Source organism: Cherax quadricarinatus, chromosome 68 (genome assembly GCF_038502225.1).
Source record: "Cherax quadricarinatus isolate ZL_2023a chromosome 68, ASM3850222v1, whole genome shotgun sequence".
Classification (NCBI taxonomy): domain Eukaryota; kingdom Metazoa; phylum Arthropoda; class Malacostraca; order Decapoda; family Parastacidae; genus Cherax; species Cherax quadricarinatus.
The window spans coordinates 5,412,755-5,439,680 of NC_091359.1; the positions used below are offsets into that span (position 1 = coordinate 5,412,755).

General features: G+C 37.7%; 2 protein-coding genes and 1 long non-coding RNA gene across 3 annotated transcripts in view; 1 reads left to right on the top strand and 2 right to left on the bottom strand.

Moving 5' to 3' along the window:
- Positions 1 to 7,140, bottom strand: part of LOC128706187 (large ribosomal subunit protein eL8-like) — a 28,826-nt gene extending 21,686 nt beyond the window's left edge. Inside the window, exon 1 of the mRNA XM_070099620.1 lies at positions 6,985 to 7,140. Coding sequence (XP_069955721.1) covers positions 6,985 to 6,999 — 15 coding nt within the window. The 5' untranslated portion in view covers positions 7,000 to 7,140. The remainder of the gene's footprint in view (positions 1 to 6,984) is intronic.
- Positions 7,141 to 9,698: 2,558 nt separating this feature from the next.
- LOC128697801 (uncharacterized) lies at positions 9,699 to 11,052 on the top strand. The gene is made up of 3 exons (XR_008408374.1): positions 9,699 to 9,835; positions 10,201 to 10,266; positions 10,738 to 11,052. It is a non-coding gene; the product is annotated as an uncharacterized lncRNA (long non-coding RNA).
- Positions 11,053 to 16,635: 5,583 nt separating this feature from the next.
- LOC128697800 (adenosine 5'-monophosphoramidase HINT3) lies at positions 16,636 to 26,214 on the bottom strand. Its single transcript, XM_053789714.2, has 5 exons — positions 26,132 to 26,214; positions 24,189 to 24,323; positions 23,775 to 23,892; positions 21,251 to 21,444; positions 16,636 to 17,256 (listed from the first exon to the last, which is right to left on the bottom strand). Exons 2-5 carry the CDS (start codon positions 24,306 to 24,308, stop codon positions 17,218 to 17,220), a joined length of 471 nt encoding a protein of 156 aa, XP_053645689.1. The 5' UTR covers positions 24,309 to 24,323; positions 26,132 to 26,214; the 3' UTR covers positions 16,636 to 17,217.
- Positions 26,215 to 26,926: the final 712 nt, after the last annotated feature.

Below are 26,926 nucleotides of genomic sequence, written 5' to 3' on the forward strand. Positions count from 1 at the left end.
GAATCGCAATATGAGAATGTGGGGATCTCTAAGGAGGTGCTAGAAAAAATGGTTGAATGGGTATGTTGTGATTTAGAGAATAAGGATCGAATGAATTTGAATGGAAGCATAAGTGAGGAGGAGGAGTGCTGCGAAATCACTGGGGATCGATGGTATCCCTTGTGATTTCTGTAAGGAAAACTGGGAATGCCTACGCGACTTTCTAGTGGTATTATTTAACGAAATGAAAACAAGCGGAAGACTCGGGGAACAACAAAGAACAGGCGTTGTGGTTAGGATTCCAAAACAGGCTACGGGGAATTGTGTCCAAAATTATAGGTCGATAACATTAATGTGTGGTGATTATAAAATATTTGCGAAAATGTTAGGTAATAGAATTAAAAGGGTATTAGAGAAAGTTTTGGATGAAGAGCAATATGGGGTACCCGGAAGATCAATGTGTGTGGGGGCAAGGTATTATATGCAGGTTCATTGACGAAAGCGGGAAGGGTAATGCAGGGGGAATACTGGCTTTGGACTGGCACACGGCATACGATTGTGTGAAGCGTGAGGCTTTATGGAAGTTCATGCAGTGGAAAGGATTCGGGAAGGAAATAGTAAGTTGGACGATGGCTTTGTATGAGCAGGCTGTTTAGGGTACAGATAAATGGCAGGTTAGGGAATTTAATTGGAATGAAATGTGGTTTAAGGCAGGGGTGTCCTGTATCGCAGATTCTTTTTGCGTTACTTCAGGACCCTTTTTTTCAGAGCTGTACGGGAGGGTGTGAATGAGGGTGAAATGCGAGGAAGGGTGGGGATAAAAGCAGGAATCGTAGGCTATGTGGATGACACCACGATTTTATATAGGGGATCACGGGATTTACGAAAAGTAGGTGAATTGGTAAAACTTTTTGGGAGAGCAACGGGGATGATGGTCAATAAGGATAAGTAAATGCTTATGCATGTGGGAGATAGCATTAGTGGAGACATAGGTCAGGAGGAGGGTTGGCCTTTAGTAAATCACATCAAGGTATGTGGAATTGTTCATATGAGAAACATTCAGGAAGCGAGGAAGGTTAATTCAAGTGAGGTTGTGGATAGGGTGTTAGGTCGATTGGCGGGGTTGCGTGCAGGAGGCTTAACTTTGCATCAGCGTGTAATTGTAGCGAATGTGCTTTTGTTTGGCAAGTTGTGGCATGTGGTATGTATGTATCCGTTAGTTGAGTGTCATGAGAAACGTTTATTGAAGCGTGTATTTAGATATATATGGGGTTTAGGTTGTGATTGGTTAGTGAGAGATGTTGTGTATTTACCGACTAGTCGGGGTGGACTGGGGTTAATGAATCTGCACATGAGAATATTAGGTATGTACGTTAAACATAGTTATTTGCGTGAGGGTCGGAGGGTTGGTACAGGTTTGAATTGGATTCGAGGGGATTTGGTACGATGGATGAATGGTGGGGATGTTACGAGATGCGAGAACATGCTGAGGGTTTTAATTTATGCAAGGGATCCAAGTCGAATCAAAATTAGAAAACTGGCAAGGGTGGGAGAGAGGGAGGGGGTGGCTAGCGTAGAGGGTATATATCCAATGTATGCATGGCGTGATATTTGGGGTCGCTTGAAGGAGTTACGATTGAGGGCCGGGGTACGGGAGGGAATGTATAAATTCCTTCACAATATATTGCCTTCCGGGGAGGTGTTAGCGATTAGACGTGTGCAAGTGGGTAAGGAGCATTGTGTGTGTGGGGATATTGACACGGCTTTCCACGCAGTGTATTTTTGTGAGAGATTGGAAGCGGTAAGAGTGTGGTTTAGCAGAGTTATACAGATGGTGGGAGGTGAGGGAATTAGTGCCTTAAGAGCGTTAAGTCTAGATGTGTGGGGGGGGGGGGAGGGTAGGGTTGCCGGTACAAAGGGCGATTGGACATCTAGTCACTGACTTTATACTTCATGGGCCTGCAGACACGTATCAGCAAGAGAGGATCAGGGCGCTGGCAGCGATTTTTTATGGTACACAGCAGAGGAATAGAGAGATTGCTGGGGGTAGATGGCTTTCAACTTTTTCGGTGGGATATCGTAATTTCCATGTTAGTGATTTATGGGCATTAGTACCATAGAGGGTAGACGTGGGTGGCCTTTTTGTGTGTGAGCGAGAGTGACTGTTGGATTCGAAATGGTGAGGAATAATGATGAAACATTGGGAAGGGGCGGTCATGTAAGGTCTTGAAGTAGGCTTCTTCAGTCGAGTGCAGAGGGGTTGATGGAAGCGGGGGGGGGGGGGGGGGGGGGGGGGGGGGCTTGGGGATGATGTGATCAGTCCATCACCCTTAACCCTTTGAGGGTCGACAGGCCCTCTCCGAAACTCGTTCTCAGGGTCGGCCAAATTTAAAAAAAAAAAAAATTATTTTCTCTTATGAAAAGATAGAGAATCTTTTCCCGATCATAACGACACCAAAAGTTTGAAATTTGATAGAAAACTTATGGAATTATGCTCTCGCAAAGTTAGCGGTCTCGGCGATGTTTACGCATCGGTGATTTTGCCCACTTTGAGCCCCATTTTCGGCCAATTTCACTGTAGTAGTCGACAAAAAACATGAATATTTCGCTAGAACTCCATTTTTTCTATCGAATGGGTGCAAGAAACCACCCATTTATAAATTCAACTATCCAGTACAGTGGTCAGAATTTAGCAATTTTGCCAATTTCACACAAATTTCAAAAGATGCCAATTTCCGAATAGGGTCCAGAATAAACAAGAAAGACATTCCTGGCACTAAAATGAAATTTCCTCTAGTGATTAGTCACGTCTCAAGGCCCCTCATATATTCTTTTGCTTTCCACTTTGAATTTTTATTCTCACAAAAAATATAAGATTTACTGTTATGCAGACTATTGCATTAGTGTAAAAAATGGTATAAATATTATTGGTGCACTTGTGAAAGAATATTAGACTCACCAGTTGACGTGTATTGCACGCTTGGCACGATTTGTTTACTTTTGAAGTTTGGTAAAAATCGAACATTTCTGCTACTTTGAGCTCAATTTCAAGGCATCTTTCATTGTAAAACCTGTCAAAATCATCTCAATTTCAGTAATATGTCTTCCATTCTATAAAATGAGACCAAGAAAACTAGAATACAACAATAAATACCATACGAAAATACACTGCAAAGTCGCTGATTTTAAAAAAATGGTCAAAGTTTTTTTTTTTCTCATTTTGCACTGTGTGCTGCAGGATTTTTTTTAGACTGTGCACACTGACCACATAGACCCATTCTTTCATATGAAGGCCTACCAGCTTTCTCCCACTAGATTTGAGGCCGCTAGAATTTACGAGTACTAGTACGTCAAAAACCCCTACGCGTAAGACGTACTAGTACGACGAAAACCCTCAAAGGGTTAAAGTATTTAAGGGTGATGGACTGATTGCATCGTCTTCAGATCTCTTCTGCTTCTATCAACTTTTCTGTGCTCGACTGAAGAAGCCTACTGTGTAGGCGAAATGTTTCGAAATAAAGATACCCAACTGTTGCATATGTGTCTTACCTAACAACCTGTCGGTATTTTATACCATTTTAATGTTCAAGGTCTAGAAGGTATAAACGAGAACGAACCGGGGCTTTGAAAAAAAATTTTATGTTATATTGTTTGCCAAGGGGCTCTGGTGGCCTGGTGGTTAACGCTCTCGCTTCACACGGTGAGGGCCTGGGTTCGATTCCCAGCCAGAGTAGAAACATTGGACGTGTTTCTTTCCACCTGTTGTCTTATGTTCCCCATCAGTAAAATGGGTACCTGGGTGTTAGTCGACTGGTGTGGGTCGCATCCTGGGACACTGACCTAAGGAGGCCTGGTCACAGACCGGGCCGCGGGGGCGTTGACCCCCGAAACTCTCTCCAGATAAACTCCAGATCTCCAGATAAGTGAATAGATTGAACAAAATGTGCATTAACTTTTTATAATACACATCATTTGTGTAGCAGAATCGACATGCTATAGTAATATTGTTCTCAGTATGACGACGCCTTAAGGTTAGATTTTGAAACTATAGAGATTTGAGCAATCCATGGCATACGTCGGCGACCCTCGTCGCTATTAGTAATACACTGATGTACCTTAGGGTCGACATTTAAGATAACTGTATTGTTACTGTGATACTGATAATGGATGTCGAACACCGACGCATGAGATTATCTCAAGCAATGGCCTGTCGTGTATTGATAATAGGTGAACGTGACGGTCATATGTGTATATTTCCTGTTAATGCTTGGCTTAGCTCAAGCATATTCAAAAAAGTATGTACTTGATGTATGGTTCTTTAAAAGGTATCAGCCTTCATATGGCTTATATAATCAGGGATATATGTATATGAACCTATCACAATCTTTAATTATTACGTGTTTTGTATTTTTTTTTCTACGTTAATGTTACTCAATGCCAGATTAGGCTTGTTATATAACTTCTCATGATGTATTTTTGTGCTTCAAATAGGGAAATAAGGTTTTAATGTACTGTAACTAGATCGTTTTGATACCTTACGATAGGATTTTGTTATTTGTATGGATTGTACTTGTATACATAATGTTAAATCTTTTACTTGCGGATGTGTCTCGCCCAGTGTTTAGGTGGAGTTTCATTGTGAAATGCCCTAATGCAATGTTTATTATAGGCTTTGTTTTGCCTAACGTTTTAGGTCAATGTTCTGTATTTTTAAAATTTGTAGGTTGTGTGATATTTACAGTGCAACTTGTGAAAGGGGTCTTATTTAACAAGAGCAGTGGGGGGTTGGTGTGAGCGCTGACAAATTGTAAGCTTTGTGTTAATGGTTTTGTTCCGTGCTGGAGCTCTCGCTATTTTATTCTGTTAGGCGGTTCCAGCACTTTGCGGGACGTATTATGGTGGCATGTCTTGGCAATTTTATTGAGGGCTTAGGTTTGCCTTTTGTTTCATTATTGTAATGTATAATGTTTTTATTCCTATGTTTATCATATCTTCTGTGTGCTTTGTGCAAGGGGGTTTTATTGTACAGTGTAACAGGAGTGTATTGTAGGTTTAGATTCTGTTAGTGTATTTTCTGACCAGGTATTATCATGCTCTTTTCATTGTTAGGTGATGGTTTACCCTTCAATACGATATGATTGTAACACTTAGGGTCTGATGGGGGTTGACACTAGATCATTGTATTCACAAGTGGCTAATTATTGTGTTCTTTTATTTATTTATATCTTGTGTTGTGTCTTTTTCAATAAAATATAAAAAAAAAATTCAAACTGGCCTATATGCTCTTGGATCCAGGCCCAGGAATCCCATTTTGTTCTTAAGAATCATCCGCTTCACACGGTGAGGGCCTGGGTTCGATTCCCAGCCAGAGTAGAAACACTGGACGTGTTTCTTTCCACCTGTTGTCTATGTTCCCCATCAGTAAAATGGGTACCTGGGTGTTAGTCGACTGGTGTGGGTCGCATCCTGGGACACTGACCTAAGGAGGCCTGGTCACAGACCGGGCCGCGGGGGCGTTGACCCCCGGAACTCTCTCCAGGTAAACTCCAGGTACACATTGTAGAGCTAGACATAGGATCCTGCCAGCCTCAGTAGGTAGACAGTCTCTCCATAGGCACCAAACATTGTTAACTATCAATTGACAAGCTTGGATCAAAGGAATCCCCCAATAATTTACCATTTTCAGCTTGCTATTCATGCCGAACAGTATGGCTTGTTTTCCCCGAGGGGCTGAGCCGGCCTTAGGAGGTTCGGGGCCCAATTGGGAACAATTTTGGTGGGCCCCATGTATGGAAAGCAATCAAACTGCACTTAAAATATGCATGCAAGTTAATATCCAAACAGATGTAACCTACATTTTAATATACAACTGCATACATGCAAGCCTATCGCCTCTGAAAAGTAGTCACAATACCACTTGCTTTAGTGACTGAAATGACTTATTAAAAATATTAATTTTTGTTCAGAATAAAAATCAATTTAAGTGCATGGGTTGGAAACAAATTATTTTGTCTGGACTTTAAAAATCACTTAACATTCATAAACTAAAACTTTCTCAATAAGAACATAAGAAGGAACACTGCAGCAGGTCTACTGGCCCATGAAACAGTCACTGGGAAATTTGCCAACATATTATATCCAAAGCCCACCCCCCCCCCCTTTTTTTTTTTTTACTTCGTGTTGTTCTGTGTACTTGACAAGCCAGAGCAGATTTATTGGGAGCAACAAATCCAATCGACCGAGGGGTCTACCTATCTACCAGGCTGCTGGGGTCACCCCAGCAGCCTGTGGCCCATGATCGAGCCTCAGTGCTTGATCAACCGGCTGTTACTGCAGGTAGCAATAGGCTGTTTAATCAATTTACTTGACTATTCCAGGACATTACCTATAAATCACAGAACGGGTAAGAACATGAACCGTAACAGGCGACACTGGCAGGCCAGTGTGGTTGGTACACTAACCTACCAATTTCATGTCTTTCCTGCCATGGGTTAGAGTTCCACCAGTTCTGCGACTTTCACAATAGTGTTATTACGATCTCTCGAGTACACTGTCTCTATCTGATGGGTCTTTCCAAGAAATCCAAGAACACTATCTGCATACAAAGGAAACATAAACTTGACCCTAATGAGAATATCATTCGAGTAAGAAATGTAGTGTGAAGCGGGATACAATTAACCTTAAGAATTAAGTACAATAACAGCTTTGTGACGTTATAAAAGTAAGATTCATCTCGCCACGTGTTGTTGGTACATAACGCTAATAACCAAAAATTATTTTTTTTTAATTACGCACAATCGTCAAAAAAAAAATGCAAAAGATTTGCAAGAATAAAAGCTCCTATTAATGCTTAAATATTAAAAGTTGAATACATTTAAAAAAAAAAACATGAAAAATATGGCGGGTGCTGAATGCTAAGTGCCGTGATGAAAATACTGAAAACCTCGCTAAAAATCAATACAACAATAACAAAACAACTAGAAAGCAGCGGATACTGCATTGTACCTTCTTCTGAACCATGATGAAGACCTCCTACTTCCCTATCAGAGTTAATGAGAGCACAATCAGCAGAGGCAGCGTCTTAGTAGTTGTGCTGTTGGAGGTGCTGAGAGAAAGACGGAACAGCGCTCCAGCAGCCTCCCTCAACCTTCACTCACATATTTCTTGGTTCTTTCCTCTAATTTACTCGCTCTTGTCATTTTTTTTCTTCAATACACAAGTTTTAGTTTTATAAGTTAAATCTTTGGTTATTTTTGTATAGTAAACATCGGGTATTTGTGTTCTTTCCTCTTTTTAAGGGAAAAGATAACGTGAATGTCCCACCTCATAACATGCCGCCAAATTTAAAAATGTTGGTCTTCAATTCAAAGTTTATTCTCTATAAGGATTACAATGCTGAGTTTACAGAATTTGGTTATTGTGTGGTTTACATGTAGTAAAATAATAATTACAGAGTGTACCACTAGAACACCTAGCATGGCTAGGCATTTCAGGCAGACTTAGTTTAAATCTTAATTTTAAAATATTACAAATTATGAGGTAAGTTGGTATTATGGCTAAGTGACTAAATACTAGTTTTGGGTTAATTAGTTTATTTAGCAGTATAACCATAGTAACATATGTGTAAATTACCTAATATAACCCCGCAAAAAAGTCAGACAAAGTGACTTATTTCCATTGGGGTCTTTGTAATATCTTATTATTTAAAACCTAGCAGTAAGTTACAATAGAAATCAGTCATGATTAAACCTTGAAAGTTAAAACAACTAGGTAACTCAACTGTGTGAAAATCAGTTACAATAAAACGAGATGCAATAGAAGTAAAGTAAACTGAGTTATTTACATTAACAATAAAGAGAGAATCATCTTACAATACAAGAAATCACTCATTTCCCTTTCTGTAGCTTCATTCATTAGGTACCTTGTAGTTCTCTTCTTGAACTAGCTCATGTTAGGACAAGTTTTGACATGTGCAGGCAATCTGTACCACTCCTTTATTGCTGTGCAATAAACAATGTTTAAGGCCTGATCACCTACTTCCCTGGTACCATACTGGTTTTGGTTCCTAACCTTAACATATCTGGTTATTGAATGTTAAAGACTGTTTATTTATTTATTTATTTATTTATTTGAACATGATACAGAGAAGTACAAGGAATACAATTTTTAAAGTGCAGCATACCAAAGCCCCTTGTATGCAGAACACAGAACCCACAGGCATAACACCAGACACAAACATCTCTACGACATTCCCCGTGTCCGACATACATTACAAAAATTCAATGTATGTCAAAGGCCCTAAAATCTGGAACACCCTACCTGAGAACTCTAGAACTGCAGACACATTCATCACCTTCAAAACTACCACTAGAAAACATCTTATCTCCCTGATACACCCCGTCAACTAACTACACGAATACCACCTGGTGGTTCACACTTACACTCACTCACCCATTTGACCATAAACAGAAATATTAATCTCAATCTTAAAATAATGAATCCTGTGATACTCCAATACTGAAACTATGTACTGTGCCAAAACAAAAGCATTCACATTGCTAAACTCACAAACTAGTATTTAGTCACTTAGCCATAATACCAACTTACCTCATAATTTGTAATATTTTAAAATTAAGAATTAAACTAAGTCTGCCCGAAATGCCTAGCCATGCTAGGCGTTCTAGTGGTACACTCTGTAATCATTATTTTACTACATGTAAACCACACAATAACCAAATTCTGTAAACTCAGCATTGTAATCCTTATAGAGAATAAACTTTGAATTTGAATTTTGAATTTTGAATTATGTAGAGAAACTGAAGTTATATCTCATTTATAAAACTGCTCACAAGCAGTGTAGTCTAAGTAAATAACACAAAAAAAAGTCAAGACAAGGTGACTTATTTCCAATGGGGTCCTTGTGTATTCCCAGAACACACACAGAGGAGCACTGAACCCGTAGTGATCATACAGCACCCTGGGAATGAGAGTTAATTATGTTTGATCCAAGAAAGGCGAGAATGGTGCTAAACGTCTGGATCAAGAGCCTTCATTAACATCAAGCCATCCCATACCAGAAAATCTATAAATCTGAAAACTTCTTTCTGACTTCTTAATGGTTATTATTATTATTATTATTATTATTATTATTATTATTATTATTATTATTATTATTTTTTTCAACAAGCTGGTCGTCTCCCACCGAGGCAGGGTGACCCAAAAAAAAGAAAGAAAATCCCCAAAAAGAAAATACTTTCATCATCATTCAACACTTTCACCACACTCACACATTATCACTGCTTTTGCAGAGGTGCTCAGAATACAACAGTTTAGAAGCATACACCAGGAGGCCTGGTCACAGACCGGGCCGCGGGGGCGTTGACCCCCGGAACTCTCTCCAGGTAAACTCCAGGTAAACACCGGTTGACTATGTTCACCCATCAATAAAATGGTACCTGGGTGTTAGTGGACTGGTGTGGGTCGCATCCTGGGACAAAACTGACCTAATCTGCTCGAAATGCTCTGCATAACAAGGGGCTTTCTATATAGTATTATGTTATTTATGTCAGCTATGGCCTGTATACCTTGTACATGTACTTGTAGTAAATAAAGATTTTATTATTATTATTATTATTATTATTATTATTAGTAGTAGTAGTAGTAGTAGTAGTAGTAGTAGTAGTAGTAGTAGTAGTAGTAGTAGTAGTAGTAGTAGTAGTAGTAATAGTAGTAGTTGTAGTAGTAGTAGTAGTAGTAGTAATATTAGTTGTAGTAGTAGTAGGGCTTAATACAACGTAAACTGTGGTAGCCCTAAAACTCCCAACAACAACAATAGGCGGGTGACTTCAAAATTTGAGTAAGCTATTGTAGTCCCATAAATAAAAACAAAATTTTATATCAGTATGCAATAGTGTACATTAAAATGTACCGCTCCATAATCTATGTCAGTATAGAGTAAGAATTAGGATTAGTCTGCCCGACTAGGCATACTAGTGGCCTTTGTAATTATTTTTTTTATTAACACATCGGCCGTCTCCCACCAGGGCAGGGTGGCTCGAAAAAGAAAAACTTTCATCATCATTCACTCCATCACTGTTTTACCGGAGGCGCGCTTACACTACAGTTATAAAACTTTGTAATTAATATTGTATAATATGTAAACCACACATTGTAAGCTATGCAAGGAAATAAACATTTTCATTTCAGTATTTTCCTTTCCAGACACAAGGAGTCGAGGCTCAATACAGCATCATCTGTGGTGGTTTTCTTAATTTCTAACAAGAACAGGTAATAAATTAATATCAACAAAAACGTTAATTGTAGTAGTGGTGTCAGTCAGAGACCTTACCTCTACCACTACTACTTCTCCCACCTCTCTCTTGTCCCATCCCTGCCAGCTGGCTTAGTATATATTGGCTTCTCATTTTTTCTGTTAGTGTGACTTTGTAAATGGACCAAGTCAGACCGAAACATCGCCGTAAGCTCCTCTCTTCTACGTGCAGATTATTTGTGTGTGTGTTGTTCTGGTCACAGTATTGTGCCTTTTTGTTCTTTACATTAGGACAGGTTTGCTTTTGTGTGTGTGTATGTGGGTTATATACTGTTTACATATTGTATCTTTGTCAACTATCTCCAAATGGGCTTAAAATTATGCTTATCTATTGTAATTAAGAAATTACATTTAATAATGTTTCTTTGATATACGTATACTGAATTATATTACTAATTCTCATTATATAATTTGTTTTTCTTCTTCAGAACCAAGCACGTTTACAATGATAAATGAAGATGGAGGAGTAAGCCACACTCTGTATACTGTGTGTGGGGGCATAAATCCTACTGACTTGAATGAACATAGCTTAACTTGTGATTAAGCTTATGTCAGACTTCACATATTCTGTTACTCAATCCTTGTCTTAAGAATTATTTATTAATCTATATGGTGCATGTAGTATAGGATACAGTATACTATACAGTTATATTGCTTATTGTCTTTTAGCTCATTTTACAATTAGACAAACGTACTGTACTTAATTGTAAAAAAAAAAAAAATGCCACCAGAAAAAAGCACAAGTGATCAAGCTTCAGAGCAGGAGGAGGATGATGAATCTGACAACATGGAGCCAAAATTCAAAGTTCCTCGCAAAAACCCGGGAGAATATGACGACCTACATTGTCAGATTCAACAAACACGAGCCAGAGTGAAGGAAAAAGAGGAAAATCTTCGTAAGCTGAAGTTGGTCAAGATGTATCGCACCAAGTGGGAGACACAGTCCCTGGAGGAGGTAACACACCAGTGGCTACGAGTATGTCAAGAAGCTTTGGAAGAACTAAGAGATAAAGTAAATAACCGAAATACTGGAGAGGAAGTGTTGACCCTTCAAGCACTAGTAAATAAACTTGGCATTGATGCACATCTTATTAAGCTTAATGAGCATGATGATTGTTTTAATAAATAATGAAGGTCTCAAAATACTTTTTACAATATGTATATACATTACTGACCTAAATTATTTGAATACACTACACTATATTTCCTTACAGTATAACTGTTTCTTGGTACTATATAAAATAAGTTTTGTTAACTAATGTATTTTGCACCATGGATCTATAATTTCCTCACTAACAGAACACAGAGAGTAGTCGTCAACAGAGTAAAGTCAAAAGCTCTGTCCCACAAGGCACAGTACTAGCTCCCATCTTGTTCCTCATCCTCATATCCGACATAGACAAGGATGTCAGCCACAGCACCGTGTCTTCCTTTGCAGATGACACCCGCATTAGTTAATAATGTTTGTATATTGTATGTATATACTGTAGTACTGCATTGTTGATGCTGAAATTTAACTTTTCCAAATTCTTCTAATAGTTTTACTCACTACGAAAGCAAAAGACTTGGCACGATGCATAATGAAAAGCAGGGGTGTCACTAGCACATTAAGAGACCATACAATAAGTGTCAGGGGCCCGAGACTAACTGCCTCCCAGCACACATAAGGGGGATTACCAACAGTAATGGCACTGGACAAGCAACTAAAGTCAGTTCCTGATCAGCCGTGCTGTGGCTCGTAAGTTGGTTTGCGTGCAGCCAGCAGCAACAGCCTGGTTGATCAGGCGCTGATCCACCAGGAGGCCTGGTCACAGAAACTTGTTTTAGTACGTATATCCATTGAATAGTCATCTACTGTGAGCGCCAACAGTGTTGCAAAGATGGCCATAAACCAAGGCGAAGTCTTCAAGAAAACAGTAGTATGTTTATCATTAACAAGGACCAATGACTTTGCTAGCAAGCATACAGGTCTCCAGTAAGAGGTGCAGGGAAATTTTGGTTTGATCTTGGGAAAGAAAGCGAAGCTTTAATATTTCAAGTCAAGTGCTTTTTACCACAGAAAGGAACCCCTTGAAGGGTAGGGAATGAGAAGAATCAAACATATTGGATTGCTTGCTTTATGTCTCATGGGTTAAGCACATTTTTTTAATATACTGTACTATGATAATCTTTCTGTTAACTCCTATCTTTTAAGAGAGAATAGAAGATTCATTGTCTGCAAAAGTTTTAAAATTGTCATATGGTGTGGCTCTAGCTCATCATGTAGATGAAAGTTCCTCTTCAGTCTTATTGCATATTCCTGCATGACCTACTGTCCAGACCCTCCTGTGATGCTCTCCAGTTCCTTTGATAGTGCACAAATGTTTCCAGGTAATTTGTTTAGCCAGGTAATGCCTATTTTGTCACCTGTATCTTCCACTAATCTTCCCCAGAGTCATATTGCCGTCATTACTGTGATGGAGGCAGAGGTTAAAAAGACCTTAACATTAAACCCTAATATATAGTGGTTCACACCCTGCCTTAGTTTTCACCTCTGTCATGAGTCAAATGTTCTGTATTATGTAAAATTATTTTACAACTTCATCATGGCAATATATTTCTAAATAAAGTGATTTGCACTATTTATTTCAGTTCTCCCAAACAAGTATACCTATTCATGCACAAAATATTAGCATTAGTTATATACAAATTTTTTCAATATCACAGGCTTCAAAAATGCACTGTCTTAGAAGAAGAAAGAAGGAACACTGCAACAGGCCTACTGACCCATGCAGAGCAGGTCCATGTCTCCCCCCAGATTATCCCAATGACCCACCCAGTCTGGTCATCCCCACTCAAGGATGGAGCACTGTACCAGACCCAGCAGCAAAGCTAGTCAGGTCCAACTCACACCCACTCATGTATTTATCTAACCTATTTTTAAAACTACACAACGTTTTAGCCTCAATAACTGTACTCGGGAGCTTGTTCCACTCATCCAAAACTCTATTACCAAACCAGTGCTTTCCTATATCCTTCCTGAATCTGAATTTTTCCAACTTGAAACCATTGCTGCGAGTCCTGTCTTGGCTGGAAATTTTCAGCACACTATTTACATCCCCTTTATTTATTCCTGTTTTCCATTTATACACCTCGATCATATCTCCCCTAATTCTGCGCCTTTCGAGAGAGTGCAGATTCAGGGCCCTCATTCTATCCTCATAGGGAAGATTTCTGATACATGGGATCATCTTTGTCATCCTCCTTTGTACGTTTTCCAGAGCATTTATATCCATTCTGTAATACGGTGACCAGAACTGAGCAGCATAGTCTAAATGAGGCCTAACCAAGGATATATAGAGTTGAAGAACAACCTGAGGGCTTCTATTATTTATACTTCTAGATATGAAGCCAAGAATTCTGTTAGCTTTATTGTGAACACTAATGCACTGTTGTCTTGGTTTTAGATTACTGCTAACCAGAACTCCTAAATCCTTTTTGCAATCGGTAGTATTAAGATCTACATTATTTAGTTTATATGTGGCATGGTTATTTAACTGTCCAACATTTAGAACTTTGCATTTGTCTATATTAAACTGTATCTGCCACTTCTCCGACCATTGCGTCAGTCTATTCAAATCATCCTGGAGTGCTCTAATGTCCTCATTAGAATGAATTGGATGGCCTATTTTGGTGTCATCAGCAAATTTGCTTATGTCGCTATTTATTCCCTCATCTATGTCGTTTATGTAAATTGTGAACAACGGGCCCAACACTGACCCCTGAGGAACACCGCTTGTGACGTGCCCCCACTCTGATTTCTCCCCATTTATGCAAACTCTATCATCTGGTTATATTTTGCCAAAGATCATCATTACATTCATATAACACCTGGAAATGGAAACGAGTTGGGTTTGATCTATGGAAGAAAGGACAGGTCTGGTTCCTTGAATTAAGATTATTATTATTATAATCATGGGGAAGCACTAAACCCGTAGAATTATACAGCACCTGTGGGGGGGAAATAGAATGTATTCAGGCTTAATTCTGGGAACTGGAGCACAGATCCAATTCCCTAGATCAAGAGCCCCTCACCAGCATCAAGGAACCTCCCTTGAGGGGCCTTGAATTAAGAGCCTCTCATCTACATGAAGATACCTCCCTTTAAGAAAGTCTTATTTCAAATCACATGTATATATGTGACACAGAATTATTCATTTCAATACAGGTACATATTTTATACCCCCAGAGGGGTTTAGTTCCAATCTCTCGTGTGATCTATTTGACCCTTCAAGATGGATATCAGTGAAGTGCTCTTAGTCATAGGAATTAGTGCTACGTTCCCCTTCCTTAATACTGAATGACTACTACTCATTTCCCAGATGCTATGTGAGCTTCACAAGGTTTAATACTTGGGCAACATTCCAATTTTATTCACATCTTAGCCTTGTTTGAAAGATTAACCACCCATGCTATGGCTCTGCATCCAAGAAAATACTGAATAGTGAAAAACCTACAAGTCACTCATTATATGACCATACAGGTTCAGCATTTATGTTTAATGTATTTTAATATAATTTAAAGATGAATGTGCTTTCTTCCTTGGGTCACCCTGCCTTGGCAGGAGACTGTTGCTGAGGTTATAAAAAAAATCACTTAATATGCAACCATTTATTGTGAATTTTTAAAAATATATCTGGCTCAAAATGGAAACAACAAATACTGACAATATAAAACTTGAAAATATACAGTACTGATAATTTCCAAAAACATTATACACTAATGATCCCTTAAAAGAATACTATATTTGAAATAATTATATATAAAGTTAATACAATATCACAATATTCCTTTCTTAATATAATATAGGCTGGCAATTACACTACAGTACAGAGGATAAGCTTTTAAATTTAGTATAGATAATACAAAATTGTAAGATTAATATATGTATGCCATAATTTATGATTAAACTGTAAATAAGGGATTGAATTTTGACAAGTCATCTGACCTGCATGTGATTTTTTTTTTCCCTCACAATGCTGCTCTGGGTATAATCCATGTGGTACTGAAAACGATAAATAACAAAATGTACATACATATATTCTGGATGTCTGGCATCAGTATTTAATAAGCTTTTAATCCAGCATGCTTCCCTTACTTACACTGCACATTATTTTTATTTATTCTTTTTAATGCTCATTGAATTTTCAGTTACTAAACCAGGCCTTATTTCAGTCATTATTTAAAATTTGTGTATTTTGTCAGAAAATTAATTTTGTAAAGTACATACAGTGTAGTAAATCCTCACTTAACGTCATTTTGTTATAACTATAAAAAAAATTAATTCCCGGCCAGGGTCATTGTCAGTGTGGAGTTTGCACATTTGTCTTTGAACTGTGTGGTGGTAGGAGGTCCTCCTTACAATTTTTGCTCTGCAAACATTTATACCCTAATTAAACCCTGTTGAAATGAGTGCTAAAGGTGCACTGTACACCCCTGATGTTTACATCAATTAGCCTATGGTAAAATTGGTTTCGTTATACATCATTTTGCTTAGAGTCTCAGTTTCCAAGAACCTATTGACAACATTGAAGTGAGGATTTATTGTACTCCTTTTTAAAAATGAAGACAAATGAACTAGGTTATTTCACTTGTGTTGGTCTGCCTTGGTGGAAACTGACTTAAATATACAACATACTTCAGTGGCAGACAGATGGTATAAAAAAAATTAAAAGCTATAAGTATAAATTGAATGCATGATGGTGAGGGTGTTTCTTTTTCGGTTCACCCTGCCTTAGTGGGAGATGGCCAGTTTAAAAAAAAAAATTGTAAATTTAACATCCTTTAGTTTCAGGTTATAATTTGAAGTGTAAGAGACCACAGTATAGAGAGAGAGAAACTAGTCACATGGTCTACCTAGAGTATTATAATCCAAGGAATTGAAGCTGCCCTCCCCTTCCTCAGATCAAACCTAATTGCCTTTCATCCCCAAGCACTGTATGACTTGCAGGTTTAGAATTTCCCTGTGACCGAGAAAACCAAAAATGGTAAAAAAAAAAAAAAAAAAAAAATAAACTATGCACTTTTCCAATGGTTGTGCCATCAATGGAACAGTTTAACCAACTAACAATTGAAGTTAATTTCTTAAATAAAATATACAGTATATATATAAATTAAACAAACATTAAATTAACCTGTTGTATAATATCAGTATTCCAAATCTTTCTCCCACAAGAAAGCATCTAAAATTAACTTTCATACACAACTTATAAGCTTACATAGGCACATTCGTAATTACACAAGTTTGAACAACCTACCCCTCTAAGGGGATGTTTGGATGTTGGTGAAAAACTCTTGATCAAAGGAACTGGAGCTGTCCTCCCATTTCTTGGATCAAACCTGATTACCTCCCATTCCCCAGGCACTGTATAACCCCTATTGATTTAGCACCTCCCCATGAGTATTATAGTTTAACCTACTTAAATAATAAATGCTCCCTCCTCTACAGCACCATAAAGTTTACTACTTATATCAATTACTTTCAAACATTTAAGAAAATTTATTCTTGCAAATAAAATTGCTCTTACCACTGCTCTTTTACATACACTTGAAACCTTTCACAACTTACAAGAACAATCTTGCAATGTGCCTCTCCTACCATTGTTTTTAACATTTAGATTTACATAAGAAAATTTTTAGTGTACACTATATTGGGTCTGGCATCATAATCTAGTACTACTGTATTGCAAGTCTAGTATCAAGATATTCACCCACCTGGATCAAGCATAATTATGTTTTATTGATATTCAGATTTAAATAATCATAAAAATCTATTTGTTGTGGCATCATTTCAATGTACCACAATCAATTCAATTATACCTGTACCATATATGATCACTGACAATGTACATAGTCTTGCTGCCACAGTACTAGAGTTTTCCTTGAAGGCGCTGGATGACAGTTTCAGGCTGAGGAAGGAAAATTAAGTGATAAGGGTCTTACTAATACTACAAAAAATAATTCTAGATTCCTTGGAGTGTTACAACCATCTTGTATAGCCAAGTTAACAGGTATAACATACAGGTTCAAAATCTATTAAGAATTTCTTGCAAATGAAATGAAAATGTTCATTTCCTTGCAAAGCTTATAATGTGTAGTTTACATATTACAAAATATTAATTACAAAGAAAACCACTAGTATGTCTAGGCATTTTGGTGTTTTCCCATCATATGAAAATAATAAGCATTGGATTTGTAGCTCTTAATAAATTATTTGAATTATTAGCATTTTAAAGTGTTTCCTTTATGTATATTAACCACTTCACTGTCTGCACCATAGTACTACTAGTTTGAGGTCACTGTCCATGCTGTAGTAATACATCATGAGCTCAGCTCACTCAGATAAGCAGCAAGCGGTAAATCTGGGTCTAGATATAAGAGAATGGGTCAATGCACTGTGCACCATATAAAAATAATCCTGTCCCATACAGTGCATATGGTTTATAATAGTGATTTTGCAGTGTATTTTTTGGATGTTTTATGGTTGTATTCTTGGTCTCATTTGATAGAATGGAAGATATGTTACAGAAATAGACATGATTTTGATTAGTTTCAGGACTGAAAGCAGATTGAAATTAAGCTCAAAGTAGCAGGAATGTTCTATTTTTGCTGAAATTCCAGAGTAAATAAATCACCTTGTTTGTTGGTCTAATATGCATTCACAAATGTGCTGACATTATTTATACAATTATTAAAATAATGCATAATAGTAAATCTTCTATTTTTGTGTGAATAAAAATTCAAAATGGAATTCATGTGTAAAGCCTGGGAACATTTAAGCATATATGACTATCTTCATTTAAGATATATGACTATCTTCACCCTGTCTTGGTGAAAATAGTCACTAATACTGTATAGTTATGAAACAAAATTTCTTATACAAAATGCAAACCTTGTTAAATGGTGCCTCTTCAAGGAGGGTAGATGTGATTATGTTGGTGAATGGCTTTCAATCCAAGAAATGGGTACTACCCTCCCTTTCCTTGGATCATACCAGATTACCTACCATTCCCTAAACACTATGACTTGTATGTTTAGTGCTTCCCAATGAATAATAATTTTTTTTTTTTTCAACAAGTTGGCCGTCTCCCACCGAGGCAGGGTGACCCAAAAAAGAAAGAAAATCCCCAAAAAGAAAATACTTTCATCATCATTCAACACTTTCACCACACTCACACATTATCACTGTTTTTGCAGAGGTGCTCAGAATACAACAGTTTAGAAGCATACACATATAAAGATACACAACATATCCCTCCAAACTGCCAATATCCCAAACCCCTCCTTTAAAGTGCAGGCATTGTACTTCCCATTTCCAGGACTCAAGTCCGACTATATGAAAAAAACCGGTTTCCCTGAATCCCTTCACTAAATATTACCCTGCTCACACTCCAACAGATTGTCAGGTCCCAAGTACCATTCGTCTCCATTCACTCCTATCTAACACGCTCACGCACGCTTGCTGAAGTCCAAGCCCCTTGCCCACAAAACCTCCTTTACCCCCTCTCTCCAACCCTTTCGAGGGCGACCCCTACCCCGCCTTCCTTCCCCTATAGATTTATATGCTTTCCATGTCATTCTACTTCGATCCATTCTCTCTAAATGACCAAACCACCTCAACAACCTCTCTTCTGCCCTCTGACTAATACTTTTATTAACTCCACACCTTTTCCTAATTTCCACACTCCGAATTTTCTGCATAATATTTACACCCCACATTGCCCTTAAACAGGACATCTCCACTGCCTCCAACCGTCTCCTCGCTGCTGCATTTACCACCCAAGCTTCACACCCATATAAGAGTGTTGGAACTACTATACTTTCATACATTCCCTTCTTTGCCTCCATAGATAACGTTTTTTGACTCCACATATACCTCAACGCACCACTCACCTTTTTTCCCTCATCAATTCTATGATTAACCTCATCCTTCATAAATCCATCCGCTGACACGTCAACTCCCAAGTATCTGAAAACATTCACTTCTTCCATACTCCTCCTCCCCAATTTGATATCCAATTTTTCTTTATCTAAATCATTTGATACCCTCATCACCTTACTCTTTTCTATGTTCACTTTCAACTTTCTACCTTTACACACATTCCCAAACTCATCCACTAACCTTTGCAATTTTTCTTTAGAATCTCCCATAAGCACAGTATCATCAGCAAAAAGTAACTGTGTCAATTCCCATTTTGAATTTGATTCCCCAAAATTTAATCCCACCCCTCTCCTGAACACCCTAGCATTTACTTTCTTTACAACCCCATCTATAAATATATTAAACAACCATGGTGACATTACACATCCCTGTCTAAGACCTACTTTTACCGGGAAGTATTCTCCCTCTCTTCTACACACCCTAACCTGAGCCTCACTATCCTCATAAAAACTCTTTACAGCATTTAATAACTTCCCACCTATTCCATATACTTGCAACATCTGCCACATTGCTCCTCTATCCACTCTATCATATGCCTTTTCTAAATCCATAAATGCAATAAAAACTTCCCTACCTTTATCTAAATACTGTTCACATATATGCTTCAATGTAAACACTTGATCTACACATCCCCTACCCACTCTGAAACCTCCTTGCTCATCCGCAATCCTACATTCTGTCTTAGCTCTAATTCTTTCAATTATAACTCTACCGTACACTTTTCCTGGTATACTCAGTAAACTTATTCCTCTATAATTTTTACAATCTCTTTTGTCCCCTTTCCCTTTATATAAAGGGACTATACATGCTCTCTGCCAATCCCTAGGTACCTTCCCCTCTTTCATACATTTATTAAACAAAAGTACCAATCACTCCAACACTATATCCCCCCTTGCTTTTAAAATTTCTGTCATGATCCCATCAGTTCCAGCTGCTTTACCCCCTTTCATTCTACGTAATGCCTCACGTACCTCCCCCACACTTACATTCTGCTATTCTTCACTCCTAAAAGATGGTATACCTCCCTGACCAGTGCATGAAATTACTGCCTCTCTTTCTTCCTTAACATTTAAAAGTTCCTCAAAATATTCTCGCCATCTACCTAATACTTCCATCTCCCCATCTACTAACTCCCCTACTCTGTTTTTAACTGACAAATCCATACTTTCCCTAGGCTTTCTTAACTTGTTTAACTCACTCCAAAATTTTTTCTTATTTTCATTAAAATTTCTTGACAGTGCCTCTCCCACTCTATCATCTGCTCTCCTTTTGCACTCTCTCACCACTCTCTTTACCTTTCTTTTACTCTCCATATACTCTGCTCTTCTTATAACACTTCTGCTTTGTAAAAACCTCTCATAAGCTACCTTTTTCTCTTTTATCACACCCTTTACTTCATCATTCCACCAATCACTCCTCTTTCCTCCTGCCCCCACCCTCCTATAACCACATACTTCTGCCCCACATTCTAATACTGCATTTTTAAAACTATTCCAACCCTCTTCAACCCCCCCACTACTCATCTTTGCACTAGCCCACCTTTCTGCCAATAGTCGCTTATATCTCACCCGAACTTCCTTCTCCCTTAGTTTATACACTTTCACCTCCCTCTTACTTGTTGTTGCCACCTTCCTCTTTTCCCATCTACCTCTTACTCTAACAACAATAATTAAATAGCGTACACCAAGTAAAACAGATTGCCGGGAGTAAGAGAAAAAAAAGGGGGGAGGAAAAAAGATCACTGAGACAGAAAAAAAGTCAGTTATTCTATAACTATAAGAGAAAAAAAGTAAACTATAGAATAATTATAAGAGAGAAGCACCTACCTACACTGTTCATAGCAAGCTTAAGTTTATAAATAGCTTAAAATAGCTGAACCTTATTTTCTGAAGTTGTGTAAATCATAAAAAGTAAACCTTCATGAGGTCATTTATTACTAATGCAGGCTGATCATTACTTACCGATACAAACCAAAAGGAACCAGTCATAAATGCTCCTCGTGCTATAAATCCCATCTCGTTCTCAGGTGCAATGACATGCAAGTGCAGGTGACTGATTGAGTGGAAAGGAGGCCAGTGAAAGCCCATCCTAGCTGTTTCTGGAGACCCACCCTGAGCAGTCAATACTTCTTTGCCTATCAACACCATTTTCTCGACTAAGCAAAGAAAAAATGGGGAACTGAATAAATGTCAAATCCTAGAAGCAAATAAAACAAAAAATAATCACATTAATGTATATTCACTAAAGAAACTCACCCTCTAGTCACTGCCATTGAAACAATGCATAAACTCAACAGCTTAACCATACGATCAAATTTAGCCAATAATATCACTTGCCCAAACAATGTTACAAGTTATTTTGCAGACAATTTCTCTAACTACTTGTACAGTATTATACTTATCTCCAACAATTTAAAAAAAAAGAAACACTTTCACCATCATTCTCACATAATCAGTCTTTGCAGAGGTGCCCAAATATGACAGTATGACATGACAAATATGTACAAACATTCACCTACAAAATAAGTGCGTGTTATATGGGTTCAATGAAAATATCTTTGTCTAGCTGTATTTTGCCAATACATGTATTCCTAATGCTATCATATAAAATTCATTCAAGAAATAAATAATAGTGCACATATAATGGTAATTTTTTTTAACATATTGGCTGTTTCCCACCAAGACAGGGTGACCCAAGAATGAGGAAACACTTTCATCATTCATTCCATCACTATCTTGCCAGAAGTGCACCTACACTACAGTTAAAAAACTGCAACATCAATGCCCCCACCTTCAGAGTGCAGGCACTGTACTCCCCACCTCCAGGACTCAAGTCTAGCCTGCTGGTTTTCCCTGAATCCCTTCAGGAATGTTACCTTGCTCACACTCCAACATGTGAAGTCATTTAAAACCATTTGTCTCCACTTGCTCCTATTCAACATGCTCACGCATGCTTGCTGGAAGTCCCTCGCACACAAAACCCAATTTACCCCCTCCTTCCAACCTCCCCTAGTCTGACCCCTACCCTGCCTTTCTTCCACTACAGATTTATACACTAATTATTGTTATTAAATATTTATAATTCTATTTTTGTACTAAGGCAGGCATGGATATACTAAAAAATTATGTATCAAACCCATGCCTTGTAGCAAAGGGGTCATCCTCATATAAAAGGTCATTACAGTATTATGATGTGAGATCAAATGAAAGTCATTCTTACATGAGAGGTCACATCCAGTGAAACTAAGTACATTTTTAGATAAATTCCTTAAGAAGAGTAAAGAACTGAGCAAATCCTGTAAGTACTGTAATTAACCCTTTGACTGTCGCAACCCCCAATCCTGAGGTGTCTCCTGGTGTTGCAAAATTTAAAAAAAAAAAAAATTTTTTTTTCTTATGAAATGATAAGAGAATCTTTTCCCGATTGTAATGACACCAAAAAAAACGAAATTTGATGGAAAACTGATGGAATTATGCTCTCGTGAAGTTAGCGACCTCGGTGCTGTTTACAAATCGGCAATTTCGCCCACTTTGAGCCCTATTTTCGGCTAATTCCATTGTTCCAGTCGCCCAAACTCATAGCTATTTCTTTAGAACTCCATTTTTTCTATTGATTGAGTACAAGAAACTGCCCATTTACCGATTTCAACTACCTAATAATGTGGTCAGAAATTTGCAATTTGGCCAATTTCACGAAAACTAAAAAATATGACAATTTCAAAATAAGGTCCAGAATGAACAATGCAGACATTCCTGGCTCTAAAATAACATTTTCTTTGCTCATCAGTCATGTCTCCAGGCCCCTCTGATATTACTCTTGCTTTCTATTTTGAATTTTCATTCAAACAAAAAATAGAAGACTTACTATTATGCAGACTACTGCAATACTGTAATAATTGTATAAATAACATCAACCCATTCATGACTGCATATTAGAATGGCTAGTTGGACATTTATTGGACAATGTCATCATTTGTTTACTTTTGAACATTGGCAAAAATCAAACATTTCCCCTACTTTGAGCTCCATTTCTAGGTTCTTTTTATAGTAAAATCAATCAAAATCACCTCTATTTCTATAATATGTTTTCCATTCTATCAAATGAAACCAAGAAAACGAGAATACAACCATAAATACTATACGAAAATAGACCACAAAGTCGGCATTTTAATTAAAAAAATCGGTCGGAGTTTTTTTTTTCTCATTATGCACTGCGTGCTCCAGGATTTTTTTTATATGGTGCACACTGATCACACAGACCCATTCTCTCACATGTGGGCCTACCAGCTTTCTCCTGCTTGATTTGAAGCCGCTAGAATTTATGAGTATATATACGTCAAACACGGTACCTCGTAAGACGTATATATACGGCCGCGACAGTCAAAGGGTTAATAATACAGAAGCTTTATAAATCTAACATATACAGAATTACTGTAATAAGATAAATTTATTTTAACTGAAGCAGACTTTAGTAAAAAAAACTTACCCATAGGTATATGTTCCTTCTTAAGGCTTTTGGCATCGACATAGTGATGACGTGTGAGAATCAGATAGTGATGTGGTGCTGCAGGCCGCATATCCGGAAAGACCACAAACTCTTCATCCTGCCATAAAAGGAAAACATTATTAATCTATCCCTTTCCAAATTAAAGATAAACTGTGCCATGTTGTACAATAGTGGAGAGTTTATCTCTACACTATACCGTTCATATTTTAATTCAACATTAATGAGTGCCTTAAATCAAGACTACTGCTAATATTTTAAACATTCTATACACATTATACAGGAACACTGTAGTTTGCATAACAAATCCAGCAAAATTAACTGTATGGTTTATAAATATACTGAATTATTTTTTAACCCACATAAACGATCTTATAAACAATAGAAACCACTAACCTGATACACAATGTTAGTTGGCTGAACTCCATCACAAATTTTGCAGAAAATGCACTTTCCTCTCTCCTCTGTCTGGGTAGGTTGTGAAGTTTGTGGAGTTTCTTTAGATTCTGTACTCATGTTTCTAGCACAATACTGAAAGATACACATTATCTAGATCAATATCAGAGAGGAGAAATCAGGTAGGACTGATGCCACAAGCATAGGCAAGTAGGTTAACTATTAAACTACCACCATTAAAAGAACCCTATACAGTACACTGTATAACAAATGCTAACTTTGATGCAAAGTACCGTAACATTTAACTGTTAGTGTGACTACACAGCCAGCTATGGTACACTAGTAAATTATATTTTCTAACCTACGTATTTTCACTCTGAAAACATCATCCCTTCCAGGAAGGTACCTCGAAGCTGGTGAAAGGCTCTTGTTCCAAGAATTGGAGCCACCCTCCCTTCCCTTGGACTGAATCTAATTGCCTCCCATTTCCCAAGGTGTTGTATGACCCCATGGATCATACAGTAACAAATAAATCTGAAAACACATTTACCAATACTGGATGTAAAGGCATAGACTCAACAGGTTTGATTATAACAACACACTGCACCAAAAAAACTTGTATCAAAACTACATTTCACTTTGGGTTCACTTTTATCAAGCGATACAGAGGATATATTTTATACATACATCTATTCATTGAAAGTGAAGCAAGAATAGTATGCCAGATGTTGATAATGCAGATAGTTGAGCAGTGTGGTCAGCCTATTGGTCTATTATTTAGGTTTGAATTGTTGTGTATGTTAGGTGTTTCCTATGCAAGATAATGTATAACAAAGATTTTTCTAGACTGAAAGCACCCTGATTTCTGAAGACAGTGCTTGGAATCAGTGATCACCAACACAAAGACACTAGTGAACAGAACAACGATGCTTTCAATCTAGCAAAACCCATGGCACACATTTATTTTACATGGGAAACACCCAGCTAAATAATGGACTAGCAGATCGACTGCTGCATCGTTTGACCTGCTTCCATTATAAGAGTCTTCCATTCTCATGTCTATTATAATGATAAAGCTCCTGGAGGGTAAAACATTAATAATACCCAGGTGTTAAACATGTATTTTATTATCAACTTATAAAATAAGTCAAATGCATGTCTTATGACAATAATGGTGTTAAAGCACACTGATGTTACTGAGTTATCCTAAGTTAAATTCTACATAACATACAACAATTGTAAAATATTAGTTAAGTATGAGGTCTCAGTAAAAACTGACTTATCACGTTTCATGAGACATTAATCATAAGTTGACACTGCTGAACATGAAGCGATTTTAGTAAAATATATTTAATGCCAGAGGGGATATGAGCGAGGTGTATAAATGGAAAACAGGAATAAATAAAGGGGATGTAAACAGCGTGCTGAAAATTTCCAGCCAAGACAGGACTCGCAGCAATGGTTTCAAGTTGGAAAAATTCAGATTCAGGAAGGATATAGGAAAGCACTGGTTTGGTAATAAAGTTGTGGATGAGTGGAACAAACGCCCGAGTACAGTTATTTAGGCTAAAACGTTGTGTAGTTTTAAAAATAGGTTAGATAAATACATGAGTGGGTGTGGGTGGGTGTGACCAGACTGGGTGGGTCATTGGTCTAATCCGAGGGGGGGAGGGGGACATGGACCTGCTCTGCATGGGTCAGTAGGCCTGTTGCAGTGTTCCTTCTTTCTTATGTTCTTATGACAAACTAACACTTTTAAGGGGAACATTAATTAAGGCCAAGTCCACACCCTTCCTGTGGAAGGTGATTCACGAAAAGTATCATATATATATGTCTAAGAGCTGAGCATCATCTTTCTGTTAGCCATGCAATTTACAGCAGTACTGAACTATTTAATAAAAAGAGCAACGGGATTCAATGAGAAAATTAATGTAATAACTTACAGTCAAGGCTCCGGTGAGAGCATTTAGGTTGTGTTGTTGGAGGGTAAAGGCTACCAGAGAGTGAGCTGTATTAACCACCTCAGTGCCGGTACACAAAATATACTATACAATAAAAAAAATTATTTCTTTATGTAATAAAACATTTGTAGGCACAAAAGAAAGCCACTAATTATACAATGCATTTCGGGCAAACTAATCCTAATGATTAAATGTTACTTAAGATCTACACAGATTATTAAGCAGCACTTCTTATACAGTTAATTACAACCATAGTTACAATAAGAAAGGTAGCTAATTAACAAATTGTTAATTATAAAAGTATTACATATCATTTCAAACTCATTAAATGATCTTCACTTTTGTGGACTGAACAGATATGAAGACGCAGCAAGTCACTTAGTAACAAAAGAAATACAATGAGACGAGAAAAAATAAAGATAACAAGCCTAACAAGATCACAAAAATCATAGATTATTATAATCAAAAAGAAGCGCTAAACCACAAGGGCTATAAAGCGCTGCAGGGCAGGAAGGAAGCGAGGGGTATCAGGTGGCAAAAGGGAGAGGGATGAGTAGTAGGTTACGGAAATCATAGAACTGATGAGGGAGGAAAAGGTGAGTACTGAACTTAGGAGTCTGTGGAGACAAAGAACTTTGTCCATGGAACCAAAGAAGGGAATGTATGAGAGTATAGTTATACCTACGCTCTTAAATGGGTGTAAAACATGGATGGTGAATGTTGCAACAAGGAGAGGGCTGGAGGCAGTGGAGATGTAATGTCTGAGGGGAATGTGTG

Bases quoted from the DNA above. Each gene is read 5' to 3' on its own strand.
- LOC128697800 (XM_053789714.2), bottom strand. From the start codon at position 24,308: ATGAGTACAGAATCTAAAGAAACTCCACAAACTTCACAACCTACCCAG. The intron at 23,893-24,188 runs GTTAGTGGTTTC...CTTTTATGGCAG, and splicing joins CAACTAACATTGTGTATCAG to GATGAAGAGTTTGTGGTCTT. The intron at 21,445-23,774 runs GTAAGTTTTTTT...TTCTTTGCTTAG, and splicing joins GAAGGAACATATACCTATGG to TCGAGAAAATGGTGTTGATA.